The sequence below is a fragment of the Scyliorhinus torazame genome, chromosome 10, assembly GCF_047496885.1.
Source record: "Scyliorhinus torazame isolate Kashiwa2021f chromosome 10, sScyTor2.1, whole genome shotgun sequence".
Classification (NCBI taxonomy): Eukaryota; Metazoa; Chordata; class Chondrichthyes; order Carcharhiniformes; family Scyliorhinidae; genus Scyliorhinus; species Scyliorhinus torazame.
The window spans coordinates 34,273,606-34,289,068 of record NC_092716.1 but is presented as its reverse complement, the minus strand read 5'-3'; the positions used below and the strand labels follow the sequence as shown (position 1 = coordinate 34,289,068).

Below are 15,463 nucleotides of genomic sequence, written 5' to 3'. Positions count from 1 at the left end.
ATTTCAAGTTTTTTAAATCATCGCTTGCAGGGTAAACTAAAGGCATCGATGGTAGCATGTTTGTGATGTTGACTGACAAAGGATCCATTGTCATTCTCGGTCTGTCCGTGGTCTTTAACATGTATGGTCACACCATCATCCGCCAATGCCTCTCCACCTTCATCAACTGGGTGGGACTGCTCTCACAGGATTCAATTCTTATCTATCCAGTTGTATCCAGAGAATCAGCTGTAATGCCTTCTCTTCCTGCTCTTGCACCAGTAACTCTGGTTTCCCCATGGAATATGACCCCTTCCTATTTCTTATCTACATGCTGCCCCTTGGCAACATCATCCAAAGATACAGCATCAGTTTCCACATGTATGCTGATCACACCTTATTTCTACCTCAACACCTTTCTCAATATGTTCACTTTCTCTAAAGTGTCAGAGTACTTGTCTGACACCCAGTACTCACCAAGTAGAAATTTATTTCCATATACTGCGAAGGCAAAAAATGTTATTGACTAAATTTTGGCATGGGCTTCGAACTGGAAAACTGACCCCGAGCCCCCACTTTCCGGCAGTGGGACTGGCTTGCTGGTTTTACGGCAAGTCCCTTCCCAATTGGCCACATGTAGGCCTACCGTCCAGTTATAAATGGTGAGCGGGCTCCTGATGTTGTGGGCTTATTTGTAGAACTGGCAGCTCTGAAACATCAGCAGCCCAATGGGAGAGGTGGCATTTCTGAGCCAGGGGGCAGCATGGCACAGTGGTTAGAACTGCCAAGGACTTGGGTTTAATTCCGACCTTGGGTGACTGTGTGGAGTTTGCAAGTTCTCCCCGTGTCTGTGTTGATTTTCCCCTGGTGCTCCGGTTTCCTCCCACAGTCCAAAGATGTGCAAGTTAGGTGGGTTGGCCATGTTAAATTGCCTCTTAGTGTTCAAATATGTGCAGGTTAGGTGGGGTTACATGGTTCGGGCAGGGCAGTGAGCCTGGGCAGGGTGCTCTTTCAGAAGGGTCAGTGCAGACCCAATTGGGCCAAAGACCTTCTTCCGCACTGTAGGAATTTTATGTTCTAGGTATTTCATCTTGAGAGGCCGCAAAATAGAAACACGCTTGGACAGCTATGTAAAAATTAAAATTTAGGCGACTGAAGGCCCTATGGGTCAAAGAGAAAACCCTTCCAGGGAGAACATTGGGGCTACAGAGAACTGCTGTTTGTGCCTCCAACTCCAATGTCACCCTGGACTGCTGCAGGGCGACTGCCTTCATGACGCTGGTGGTCTTCCTGGTGGCAGGAGGTTGTTCCACTATCGGCAAAATGCTTACATCCCCTGGGGTAGGACAGTGACCCTGAGATGACCTGACTACATCCACTGCATCTCTAAGACTGCTTATTTCTGCCTCTCTAACATGCCTGACTCTGCCCCTGTCCAGCTCATCTGAGCTGAAACCCTCCCCAATGACTTCTTACGTATAGACTTGACTATTCCAACAGACCCCTTGATGCCTTACATCTTCTTTATCTTCTGTAAACTTGACATCGTCCAAAGCTCTGCTGCCTGTGTCTTAACCTGCATCATCTTCCATTCATCCATTGCACAAGTGCTCGTTGACCTATATTGGCTCTAATTAAGCAGTACCTCAATTTTAATATACTTATCTTTGTTTTTACATGTCTCCTTGGCCTTGCTGCTCACTATTTCTGTAATCTCCTCCAGACTCAAACCTCTATTTCTGTTCTCCTCTGTGGTCTCTTGAAAAATCCCCAACTTAATCACTCGTCATTGATAATAGTGCCTTCAGCTACCAAAGCCCTAAAGCTCTGAAATTCCCCCCCTGAATCTCTCCGCTTCTCTTCTCCTCCTTTATGGTGTCCTTTATAACCTGCCTACAGTCTTTGTTTATCTTCCCTAATGCTTGCTTATGTGGTCCGCTATCAAGTTTTGTTTGATAAAACTCCTGTGAAGCCACTTGGCATTTTACTATGTTAAAAACATTATATAAATGCAAGTTGTTGCTGCATTAGTATCTCTCGCATCTAGTACAAACTTTATTTATGATTTAAATGTAACAATTTATAATATTATTTTGTATTGCTGTAGTAAGAACGTTGCGTCTTATCTGCGAGTGTGCTGAACATTACTGCAATTCTAAGCACGCTGGTGCCCTGCATGTTACATCTGCAATGTAAGTATTGTGTTTGCAGTTTCATGGACTTTTATAAAGCAGCACATTGCTCAGTAATCTACTAATAATTTCTTATTGGATAATCTTCGAAATACAATTTACCTGCTCGTGGTTGCACAATTTGTTGTTGATTAGTTTGACCAGTGTTGTACATTTTATTTTGATGAAGGCTCTAATCCGTGTCCTCAGTCCACAAACCTGGAAAGGTGCCTGTACACTCCTCTACAATAGTTACTGTTTGTGCCTTTCCTCCACATCTCTTTTCTCACCATTCCAGTGATTATAGCCAGCCTAACTACCACTAACATTGATCAGAACTTGTCGCACTAACCTCTTTTGATGCTCACCAAAATCTCTAGAAGATTCTAAATTTTGTTTGCAAACTTTTCAAACAATCCCTGCCTTAACCCAAGTACTTGACACTCCTACCTCTTCACCACACCCCCACCTCGCCACTTCATGCTTCCTCACTTTTCAGTGTAACATCCCAACCCCTTTGACTGTTAGACATGGAATTTCATGCTTCTGTTAAAATCACTGCAGGAACTGTTGGCCTATATTTGTATTAGCATACTGCAATTACATAGTTCACATTCCACATTCAAATGTTTATACACTACAGAAGAAAAATCCACAATAGTTTTGAAATACTGCACTATTGTTTATAATGCTACAAACTTTTGACATGCTTTCATGGCAACTTTTTCCATTGTAAGTACAGACATAGGAATATATAATGAACATGTTAAAAATAATGACAATGTATTATTTTAAATCCTAATTATACTTTACCCTGCACCCTTGCTTCATCCAAGATTAAAGTTGATCTTTTGTAATGCCCATGGGAGATTCGCATTAAAGGTAGTCCAAATCATTCGCCTTTCGGCAATTGTTTCAATTAGAAATACCTGCATCCAATTTTACAATGAAAAAATATAAATGTAAGCTTGTCGCACTTTAATTGCACCCTCTGAGTAATGATGGGGTTGCAATGAAATAGAGTACACTTATAGTAGCTCTACCTTCCTTCTGCCATTGGTTCATCCAGTAAGATAAATGAAGGTATGTTCTTAAATTGAAAATTGTATTCAGCATTTTTCTCAACAATTAGATATGGAGGGAATTTTTTTTTTTAAATGGCTTATCCATCTGTTACATGTTTATATATTTGGGTTACCATGTAGAATTTTGTAGCACTGAGACAGATCATTTGCTGAACAGGTTTATACTGATGTTTATGCTCCACCCAAACCTCCTCCTACCTTAATTCATCGGACCCTATCAGTACAGCTTTCTATTCCTGCCCCTTTATGTGAAAAGTACCTTTGCTTTCTCCTTCGAATCTGATAATTGTTTAATTTCAGTTCTTAAATTATATATACTGCCATTATCAGTCACTGACGTGATGGTCTTGCTTTTGGTGGCTGAACTTGTTTCCTTCTTGCAGTGAAAAGATTTTTACAATGGTGAATCAGGAGCTGCATAGCAATCTGTCAATTAAGCATTGAATGGAGTCATATTGACCTGAGGGTTAGAGTAATCAGAAAGAGACAGTAGTGACCAATGCAGAGCAGCTGAAACATCACACTGCTGCAGCGGGGCCCAATGAACCAATACTAGGGTTTGCAATTGTCCACTACAATGCATTATGATCACCGGTTGCTCTCCTCCAACTGTGAGGTTGAGAAGTTATAGGAAATCTTTTGGAATCATACAGTATTTGGGAATTTTTATTCAAGCAGCTGCAACTATGTACTACCGCGTGCCAATGGTCTGGTGCAGTACACTGCTTGTAGGGTACACTGTAGGGTAGAATAACATCTCTTCCAACATGTACCATGCACGCAGAATTCCCCATACTAGAATTTTTGCCTGAACTCTTAGTAATGATATACTTGTTTTCTTAATGATATACCTAGATTTTCTTTTGCATGGAATTGGATTCATTTCCTGGTCCCACAAAGATATTTTAATGACTGGTTGAAGGATTTGTATTTTGACTGCTCACAAAGTTAGCATTCTTTCGGTATGTGGAAAGCCAACCATTTCAGATAATTACTGGTTAGCGCATGTATTCCTTTCAGATCATGTGGAGTTCTAAATATAAACACAAGTTTTTATTCCAAATTTGATCAATGTTAATAAATAAAATGCTGGAATAATGTGATTGTATTTAGAGTTCATTTTGTTCTTGCTGCCTTTCATTCTCCTCCCCTTTCTGTTGCTGCTTGACTATTTTCCTGGTGGCATTTGTTTATTGCTGGAGTACAGCTGCTGGCCGCCCTCCTCTGTCTTGCCCTGCTTCATCTATGTCACAAGTATTAACAGATCTTTCAGCTTTAAGAATTGTGACAGCAGAATTTTCTCCTGTCCCTGCCTGATATCAGCCCTTTGGTGGATGGAATTTAACCCTGAAAAGTGTGAGGTGATACACTTTGGAAGGAATAATTTGACAAGGAAGTATTCAATGAAAGGCATGACACTGGAAGTTCCAGGGAACAAAGGGATCTTGGCATGTTTGTCCATCGATCTCTGAAGGCGGAAGGGCAGGTTAATAGGGTGGTGAAAAATGCATACGACACACTTGCCTTTATCAATTGAGGCAAAAGGCAAGAGATTACAAAAGCAGGGAGATCATGTTGGAGTTGTATAGAACTTATGTGAAGCCACAGCTATAGAAAGGATGTGATTGCGCTGAAGGGGGTACAGAGGAGATACACCAGGATGCTGCCAGGGATGGAACATTTAATTTGTGAAGATAGGTTGGATAAGCTTTGGTTGTTTTTGTTGGAGCAGAAAATACTTGAGAGGCAGCCTGATCAAGGTGTACGAGATTGAGGAGCATGGGCAGGGTGGATCAAGAGCAGCTTAGTTGAAGGGTCAGTCACGAGAGGTGAGGGACAGGAGGTTTGGGGAGGTATGAGGAAATACTCTTTTACCCAGAGGGGGGTGGTGATGGTCTGGAATGCACTGCCTGGGAAATTGGTTGAAGCAGGTTGCCTCACATAATAATCTTTTATTTGTCACAAGTAGACTTACATTAACACTGCAATGAAGTTACTCTGAAAAGTACCTAGTCGCCACATTCCGGCACCTGTTCGGGTATTCAGAATTCTCAGCTGGTACGGGAATTGAACCAGCGCTGCTGGCCTTGTTCTGCATTAAAACCAGCTGTCTAGCCCACTGAGCTAAACCCTTTAAAAATAACCTGGATGAGCACTTGGCACATCATAACATTCAAGGCTATGGGCCTAGAGCTGGCAAGTGCTAGAAAATGGCATTAGGTAGGTAGGTCTGGTGTTTTTAATGTGTCGGTGCAGACTCGATGGGCCGAACGGCTTTTTCTGCACTCTATTTTCTGTGATTCTGTGATTTTCCAAGAGGTTGCTGAATAGCAATATGAATTGGCAACCTTGTTTTTTTTTTTTGCTCTCTTCTCAAGCAATGGCATTGGGGCAAACTGTAATACCTACCCTGTCAGAGCTCATTACACTGGTGATAAGATGTTATCATGGTGTATGATGGTGGAAGTGGCCTGGAACCTAATTCTAATATGTCTGTTGGGGCTTTAAAATTAAAGTCCAGAAAAGATATCGCCTGTTTCAATAATACAATCCTTTTTTTTCCTTTTCACACATTTCCATTCCTGTTTTCTGTTCCACAGCCAGTGGAGCTCTCAGTCCTCACCATCACCCTGCTCCATTAATAGCCTTTTACATGTATAAACAGAGCTCCTGGGAGATATAGAAGTGTGGGGATTTTGTGTGACACAGGAATACTATTCACAGAAATGTGAAACTTTTGAAAGATTTAAAATTGCTTAATTTGGCTGAATTTTTATAGTTCGCTTTCAACCAGAGGTCAATTTTAATTGCGGTTACCAGCTCCAAAACTGACTTTGTGACCCACTTTGTGGTAGAATAAACAGCTGAATAAACTATTAGCAAGTCATCTTTTAAAGAAATAGAATGTGGAAAAATTAGAATTGCTTATAATGAGAGGCAGTAAAATCAAAGTAGAGAATCCAAGGAGAGGGATTGAGGAAGGGAATACTGAGCGTGCAGTAAAATGTACGTTGAGTTGTGTTTTGTAGAATTATGCTATTTCCAATAATAAAACTCATCTTGTGGGGCTCCACGACTATCTGTTCTCGTGTCTGTGAGCTGAAAATATCATTGAAAATAAATAAATGGTCAACCAAAGAAGCCGAGAATTTCCTAAAATTATAAGTTTAATAGCTAATAAAGTTAAATAGTATATTTAAAAATTAAAATAATGGGAATAAAATAAAGAGTATAACTCTAACTCTAAAGGGACTGCAGGAGCCGAGGGACCTGGTATATGTGTGCATAAATCATTGAAGGTGCAGGACAGGTTGAGAGAGCACTTAATAAAGCATGCAGTATCCTGGGCTTTATTAATAGTGTCATAGAGTACAAGAGCAAGGAGTTATGCTGACTTTATATAAATCACTAGTTCAGCATCCTCTAGAGTATTGCCCAAGTTCTGGGCGCCACAATTTCAGAATGCTGTGAAGAGATTAGAGGGGTGCAGAAAAGATTCACGAGAATGGTTCCAGGGACTTCAGTTATGAAGATGGAATAGTTGAGACTGTTTCCCTTGGAGAAAAGAAGACCGAGAGGAGATTTGGCAGAAATATTCAAAATCGTGAGAGGTCTGGACAAAGTAGGTAGAAGAAACTGTGAAAGGATCGAGAACAAGAGGACACAAATTTAAGTTCGCAAAGGAAGTAAAAGTGATACAAGGCGAGACTTTTTTTACACAGCAAATGGTTAGGATTTGAAATGCACATCCTGATAGTGTGGTGGTGGGGGCAGGTCCAGTGAAGCATTCAAAAGGAAATTAGACTTTACCTGAAAAGGAAGAGTGTGCAGGGTTATAGGAGGAGACCGGAGAATAGGACTAGGTGAGTTGGCCATTCGGAGGGCTGGTGCAGACAGGGTGGGCCAAATGGTCTCCTCCTGTGCTGTACTAATTCAGTGATTCTGTGAATGCATTTTGGTAAGCCAGTGATATTTAAGTTTTTTTTTTTTAAGTTACCATAATCGAAAAACAGCAGTTGATAAGTTTTTTAATTTGATCCTATTTGCACCTAATTTTTAAAAAGTTTTACAGAAAACATCCAGGCATTTGTGTGCAGCTCGGTTTCTTTTAAACAAAGAGTAGTAAAAGGGCTGTGCATTAAATTTCTGGTTTTCAAAGGTCTGGTATTAAGTTGAACTAAAGGCTTCAACTTGATCTCTAATTAAACACCAATTATTGCATCAGGTAAAAGCGTGGTCGTTTAGACAAGTATTTGGATTACACAATGCAAACCACAACTTACCTAAGAAATGTTGGCATGGAGTCTTGCTCTCCAGGCAGAAAGTTAATAACAGCCTTAGAGTAGTGTATTTTGTGGAATCCCCAAGATTGTTCTTTGCTATTGCAATGTAATACTATACCCAATTAGAAACAAATAGAACTAATTGCATTTGAGAATGTCAAGGGAGATTTAAGAGTTTATGAATTATGAATGATTTTTGCATAGAGGGTTCTTATAACGTGGAATGGTTTAACACCGTGGTCTCCAAATAGTCGATCACGATCGACAGGTCTCGAACAATCCTGCCGAACCGCGCCAAATTGCACAAAACTCGGTTTTCTCATAATGATGAGCGAATTAGCTCATTGGCGGACAACGCCGAATATCTGGGATTCGGGCAATGGGAATTCTCACCAAAACTTGGAATAAGCTGGTTAAAGACAAAATAATGAGTGAGGAGCCAGGGACCTCCAAGACGGCAAACATCTATCATTTCCACCAGGAAAGGGAAACAAATTTATTTTTATGAATGTCAAAGGCAAGACCATTTGTCTTTAGAGGAAATGTGCGAGACAGGTTTTTTCCGCAGAGGGTGGTGAGTGCCTGGAACGCGTTGCCAGGGGAGGTTGTGGAAGTAGATACATTAACGGCGTTTAAAAGGCATCTTGACAAACTCATTGGTAGGATGGGTATAGAGGGATACGGCACAAGGAAGTGCTGAGGGTTTTGGCAAAGGTTGGAAGCATGACCGGTACTGTCAAAAGTTGGTATCATACAAAGAACAAAGAAAAGTACAGCACAGGAACAGGCCCTTCGGCCCTCCAAGCCCGTGCCGACCATGCTGCCCGACTAAACTACAATCTTCTACACTTCCTGGGTCCGTATCCTTCTATTCCCATCCTATTCATATATTTGTCAAGATGCCCCTTAAATGTCCCTATCGTCCCTGCTTCCACTACCTCCTCCGGTAGCGAGTTCCAGGCACCCACTACCCTCTGCGTAAAAAAACTTGCCTCGTACATCTACTCTAAACCTTGCCCCTCTCACCTTAAACCTATGCCCCCTAGTAATTGACCCCTCTACCCTGGGGAAAAGCCTCTGACTATCCACTCTGTCTATGCCCCTCATAATTTTGTAGACCTCTATCAGGTCTCCCCTCAACCTCCTTCGTTCCAGTGAGAACAAACCGAGTTTATTCAACCGCTCCTCATAGCTAATGCCCTCCATACCAGGCAACATTCTGGTAAATCTCTTCTGCACCCTCTCTAAAGCCTCCACATCCTTCTGGTAGTGTGGCGACCAGAATTGAACACTATACTCCAAGTGTGGCCTAACTAAGGTTCTATACAGCTGCAACATGACTTGCCAATTCTTATACTCAATGCCCCGGCCAATGAAGGCAAGCATGACCGGTACCGCTGGGTCACTGTCTGTGCGGAGTCTGCGCGTTCTCCCCGTGTCTGCGTGGGTTTCCTCCGGGTGCTCCGGTTTCCTCCCACAGTCCAAAGACGTGCAGGTTAGGTCGATTGGCCATGATAAATTGCTCTTAGTGACCAAAAAGGTTAGGAGGGCTTATTGGGTTATGGGGATGGGGTGGAAGTGAGGGCTTATGTGGGTCAGTGCAGACTTGATCGCCGAATGGCCTCCTTCTGCACTGTATGTTCTATGTACAGGCTTGGAGGGCCGAAGGGCCTGTTCCTGTTCTTTATTGTTCTTTGTTTGAACAGAGTGTAGCCTTAAGTAAAAGAGTAATTTGCAACAACATCACAAGACAAAATTTCAAGAAAATTTCCCTTTAAACAGTACGATTCGGATGAAGAAAGTTGGGAGTTAAAATGAATTTTGAAACCTCAGCAGCCATTATTGTCAAAGCCTGTGACTAAAGGCAAGGCTAGAAAAGCTGTATCTTTGCATTAGCCATCTGCTGGTGAAACATAAGAAACCATTCACTGATTATCAAGGAGGCTATGGTAGTTGCTGCCGACACTTTGTTTAAAGACTTGACAAACAAAGATGAAATTATAATAGCCATCAAGAGCATACTGCTTGGTGCTTTAACAGTAGCTAGAAGGGTGGAATTGTCCGAAGATGTGTGTCAGTAAATGCACCAATCTGGCTGTGACTATTTCTCACTGTAGTTTGATGATTCAGTAGACATGATGGTTACGGCCAGTTGATTATTTTCATTTGTATGGCATTCAAAGACTCAACAATAAAGGAGGACTTTCTCCTCTCTTGCCACTCAAAGAGAGAACAAGAGCCGAGGATGTCTACAACAAATTCAAAAGGTACATGACTGAGAAAAATATTCTGATCAAAAACTGGTTTCAATTACAACCAATGGTGCACCGTCAATGCAGGCTTTGTTGCACTTTGCATGATCCTGAATTCTCCTCCTTTGTCAATTACCACTGTGATTGCCACCAACAAGTGCTAGCGAGCAAGATTATTCAATTTTCTCATGTGATGACTGTTGTCAAGATCGGCATCTCAATTCATGCCAGAGCTCTGCAACATTGCTTGCTCAAATCGTTACTCCAAGAGCTTGATGCCACCTACGGTGAACTAATCCTTCATGCATATGTGAGGTGGTTACGTCGAGGAAATGTCCTCCTGAGATTTTTAGATCTGCTCCCTGAAATTGTCACCTTTCTTTAATCAAGAATGAGGTGTACAGCAAGCTGTCAGATAATACGTGGTTGTTCGACTTGGTATTTCTTATCAACATAAATGCAAAACTTACTGAGCTGAATCGCGAACACAACGGCAGGACAGAGACTTGTCTCACATGATCAATGCAGTGAATGCGTTCAAGTTGAAACTGGGCTTGTGATCCTCTCCGTTAAAGAACAAAATTACTGAGCACCTCCAAAATCTGGAGAAAATCCAACCAAAGGTCAAACTGAAAGAGTTCCATCCAAACAAATTCTGTGACCACCTGACCAAATTGGAAAAGGAATTCAAAAGACGATTTCCGGAGGTAGACAAGATGGAACAAAGCACTGTTTGTCTCAAACCCTTTTCTTCAAGTTGACATTAGAGAACTGACAGCACAATTTCAGCAGGTGTTTGAACAAAGTAGTGGACATGACATGGAAATCATCGCCATGCAAAATGACATAGAGCTGAAAGCTAGGTCAAGGGACAAAGACTTTTGGGGACTTTTAGACAGAGAGAATTACCCTCTTCTGACATCCTGCGCATTCAAGGTGAAGGCCTACTTTGGTTCCGCATACCTCTGTGAGATTACTTTCCCAGATGAAAATCATCAAGTCCAAGTGTCGCTCTCGTCTCACAGATGCCCATCTGATGGACTCTATGGGACATTTCAAACTACAACCAGACTTCACAGCAATCACAAGTAGTGTGCAAGCACAGATGCCACATTGAGAATAGGTGAGTGTTGTGCCTAGCATAAATATTTGGGGGCTCTTAGTAAAGTTGAATTTTTAAAATGATCTTATGCTTAAAAAGGTTGGAGACCACAGGCGAAATTCTCCCCCAACGGCGCTATGTCCGCCGACTGGCGCCCAAAACGGCGCCAATCAGACGGGCATCGCGCCGCCCCAAAGGTGCGGAATGCTCCGCATCTTTGGGGGCCGAGCCCCAACATTGAGGGGCTAGGCCGGTGCCGGAGGGATTTCCGCCCCGCCAGCTGGCGGAAACGGCGTTTGTTGCCCCGCCAGCTGGCGCGGAAATGACATCCCCAGTCGGCGCATGCGCGGGAGTGTCAGCGGCCGCTGACAGTTTCCCGCGCATGCACAGTGGGGAGAGTCTCTTCCGCCTCCGCCATGGTGGAGGCCGTTGCGGAGGCGGAAGGGAAAGAGTGCCCCCACGGCACAGGCCCGCCCGCGGATCGGTGGGCCCCAATCGCGGGCACCCCCCCGGGGTCAGATCGCCCCGCGCCCCCCCCAGGACCCCGGAGCCCGCCCACGCCGCCTTGTCCCGCATGTAAATACCTACTTTAATTTACGCCGGCGGGACAGGCAATTTCATGGCGGGACTTCGGCCCATCCGGGCCGGAGAATTGAGCGGGGAGGCCTGTCAACCGGCGGGCCCGATTCCCGCCCCCGCCGAATATCCGGTACCGGAGACTTCGGCAACTGGCGGAGGGCGGGATTCACGGCGGCCAACGGCCATTCTCCGACCCGCTGGGGGGTCGGTGAATGATGCCCCACTACTTTAACACATGCCATTCTTGAAACAGATGAATTGAATTGGATAAGTATTTCAAGAGGAAAAATATTAAATGAGAAAGCAGGAAAATTGTAGTAAAATGAATAAATCAGCCAAAGAGTTAACACAGGCATGAAATCCATGTATACTCTATTTTCTGGGATTTCCATCTTCACTGAAAGTTGGTAGTCATGAGTGGATAAGTCAATCCCTCGCAGGCTGAAGATTCACTGTTGGATCATTTGTTAATGTTTTGGGTTGAGTAACTTGTGGAGACACAAAGCGAAGGAATCCGCATCTTCACAACCTGGCCAATAACCGATGAAGCAGAACATAACGACCCCCCACCACCACCACCACCACATTGTTGTGGAATCCAGATAGTTATTATTCCATTGAAATCAACTGTTTTGACAACAGACAAGTGATCCACTCCACCAGATTGCTGTTCAGATAATCTGCCCCGAATGGTCCAGATACATACTGTTGGCTGATAGTTTTTGAGTGAACTGCAATGCATTAGCAAGACCATATTGTAACATGATGCCACACCTAGCTACCTCCTGGGTGGCACAGTGGTTAGCATTGCTGCCTCACAGCACCAGGGACCCGGGTTCAATTCTGGTCTCGGATAACTGGCTGTGTGGAATTTGCACTTCCCCGTGTCTGGTTGGGATTTCTCCAGGCGCTCCGGTTTCCTCCCACAGTCAAAAGATGTGCAGTCAATTGGACATGCTAAATTGCCCCTTAGTGTCCAAAACGTCAGGTGAGGTTACGGGGATAGAATCGGGGCCTGGGCCTAGATAGGCTACTCTTTCCAAGGGTCGGTGCAGACTTGATGGGCTGAATGGCCTCCTTATGCATTGTAGGGATTCTATGATTCATTCTGTACATGATGCATACCCTCAGGTTACCTCTTAATATGATAGCAGTTGGGAGTGGCCACAGTCTCAGAACATTAATTTTATAAAGTATTCAAGAGAGTCAAAACTCCCTTTGCTCATGTCAACATCTGGCTGTTGCACCAGAGTGGAATTATTTTCCACATGTGGTCAAACACCAAGGTTGTGAGACTGTCTTCTTGGAAGGTTCTTGCATAAGTTGACTTTAATGCACTTCCGACTCTTGAATTACACTACAACTTTCTTGTAAAACTTAATCTCACCGAAACAGAAGTAGCAGTATTACTATGGCATAATTTGAAGATGTTAAGTCATTCAGTGCTTCAAATTGTCATGTGTTGTTCAATTCAATCATATTATGATCACTAGTACCTTGGGGACAGCTTCACTATGAGGTAATTAACTAATCCTGTCTCATGAATGAAATGAAATGAAAATCGCTTATTGTCACAAGTAGGCTTCAATGAAGTTACTGTGAAAAGCCCCTAGTCGCCACATTCCGGCGCCTGTTCGGGGAGGCTGTTACGGGATTATTTCACATTACCAGATCCTTTAGTCCCAACCCTTGAAAGATCAACCAGTTCATACCTTTAATATTTCTGTACTGCCAATATTAAACAAATTTCAGGTGCGAGAGTTTTAGTAATTGAAACTGGCGTCCCGAACGATGGGCGGGATTCTCTGATCCTGGGGCTAAGTGTTGACGCCGTCGTAAACGCCGGAGCGTTTTACGTCGGCGTCATCCGGCCCCTAAGATAAGTGATCCTGCGCTGCACAGGGGACCAGCACGGCACTGGAGCGCCTCACGGGGCCCCAGCTGCCGATACGGGCGTGAGCCTTTGTAGGTTGCCATGGCCGGAGCGAATTCGAGCATGCGTGTGGGTTGCCGTCGCCGCGCCGGCGCGGAGGAACATGGGATAAGCCCGCCCGCCGCTCGGTAGGCCCTGATCGCGGGCCAGGCCACCGTGGAAGCGCCCCCCCCCGGAGTCGGATCCCCCCCTCCCCCCACCAGGCCGCCCCCGCAGCATGAAAGCCGAGGTCCCGCCGGATCGGACCACACAAGAACGACGCCGACAGGACTCGGTGGGCACTCGGCCCATCGTGCGGGGAGAACCGCTTGGGGGGGGCGTCGAGCGACCGGTGCCGCGACAGCGCCATTGGCGCCGATTCTCCGGTCACCGTGTTTTTTTTTTTCAGAATGAGTTATGTTAGAATAAATTCTATTTTAATATCAAAATACATGGGACTCTATAACAAAACACCCCACCTACAAAGGCAAGCTATTGTTTCTGATCATTGCCATTGTTACGTAAAGAATAATATGTCATTCCATTTAAAAGAAAACACAACCCTGTGGCAGACGATTTGTTATACATTAGTGATCCAGGGCGAAATTCTCCGGTATCGGCGCGATGTCAACCGACCGGCGCTAAAAACGGCGCAAACCAGTCCGGCATCACGCTGCCCCAAATGTTCGGAATCCTCCGCATCTTGGGGGGCCGAGCCCTAACCTTGAGGGGCTAGGCCTGCGCTGGACTGATTTCCGCCCTGCCAGCTGGCGGAATAGGCCTTTGGTGCCCCGCCAGCTCGCACGGAATTGACATAGCCAGGCGGCGCTTGCGCGGGAGCGTCAGCGGCCGCTCACGGCATCCCCGCGCATGCGCTGTGGAGGGAGTCTCTTCCGCCTCCACCATGGTGGAGGCCGTGGCGAAGGCGGAAGGAAAAGAGTGCCCCCACGGCACAGGCCCGCCCGCGGATCGGTGGGCCCCGATCGCGGGTCAGGCCACCATGGGGGCACCCCCCGAGGCCAGATCGCCCCCAACCCCCCCAGGACCCCGGAGCCCACCCGCGCCGCCGTGTCCCGCCGGTAAGAGAGGTGGTTTAATCCACGCCGGCGGGACAGGCATTCTAGCAGCGGGACTTCGGCCCATCCAGGCCGGAGAAACGCGGGGGGGGGGGGCGGCCGCCAACCGGCGTGGCGCGATTCCCGCCCCCGCCGAATCTCCGGTGCCGGAGAATTCGGCAACCGGCGGGGGCGGGATTCACGCCAGCCCCCGGCGATTCTCCGACCCGGCGGGGGGTCGGAGAATCTCACCCCCTCTCTCCAATGAGGGGAGATAGTGGAGGTGCTCAGGAATTTTGGTTCCTTTTCAGGGTATAAACTAAACGTGGGCCAGAGTGATTTTTTTTTTCCAGTGAACCCCGCCCAGGGAGAGGAGCTGACCTGTTGAGGCTACCATTTTGTTCAGCCAGGACTAGTTTCCGGTATCTGAGAATTCGGTTGACTGATGATTGGGCCTTGCTCCATAAACTTAACTTGGCCAGTCAGGTTGATGGGGGTGATGTTGATTTGAAGAGGTGGGATGTTCTGACTCTGACTTTGGTGGAAAGAGTCCAGATGGTGAAGAATATTCTCCCAAGGTTTTTGTGTTTGTTCCAGTGTCTCCCAGTCTTTTTTTCTGAGGCTTTTTTTGGTAGGGTCAATAAGTTAATACCTACTTTTGTTTGGGCGGGTAAGACCCTTCTGGTTTGTAGGACCTTTTTTTGCAAAGGAATAGACCATCAGGAGGTTGGCACTACCTAATCTGCTGTGTTATTACTCAGCGCAAACATTGATCAGGTGCAGGAGTTTGAGTGTGTGAAAGAGTGTGCACGCATGTGAGAGAGAGACGGGCCAGCCCCAACACCCGCCCCATGGAGGCTGGATAAGGCGTTCCTTGCCTACAAGGCATTCTGTAAATGGATATCACAAGCCATGGACGGGTATGATACCAACAACCAGAATGGGGAGGTCTCACCCTCCACGTTCTGGGAGGTGCTGAAGGCGGAGATAAGTGGAGAAATTATTGCGTACAAGCCGCGCAAGGATAGGAAAGAGAGCGCAGCTA

General features: G+C 45.4%; 1 protein-coding gene across 2 annotated transcripts in view; it reads left to right on the top strand.

Moving 5' to 3' along the window:
* Positions 1 to 15,463, top strand: part of vps9d1 (VPS9 domain containing 1) — a 130,292-nt gene that overhangs the window by 80,197 nt on the left and 34,632 nt on the right. For both annotated transcript variants that reach the window (XM_072517939.1, XM_072517938.1), the window contains one exon: positions 2,087 to 2,171. In XM_072517939.1, the coding sequence (XP_072374040.1) occupies positions 2,087 to 2,171 (85 nt within the window). The remainder of the gene's footprint in view (positions 1 to 2,086; positions 2,172 to 15,463) is intronic.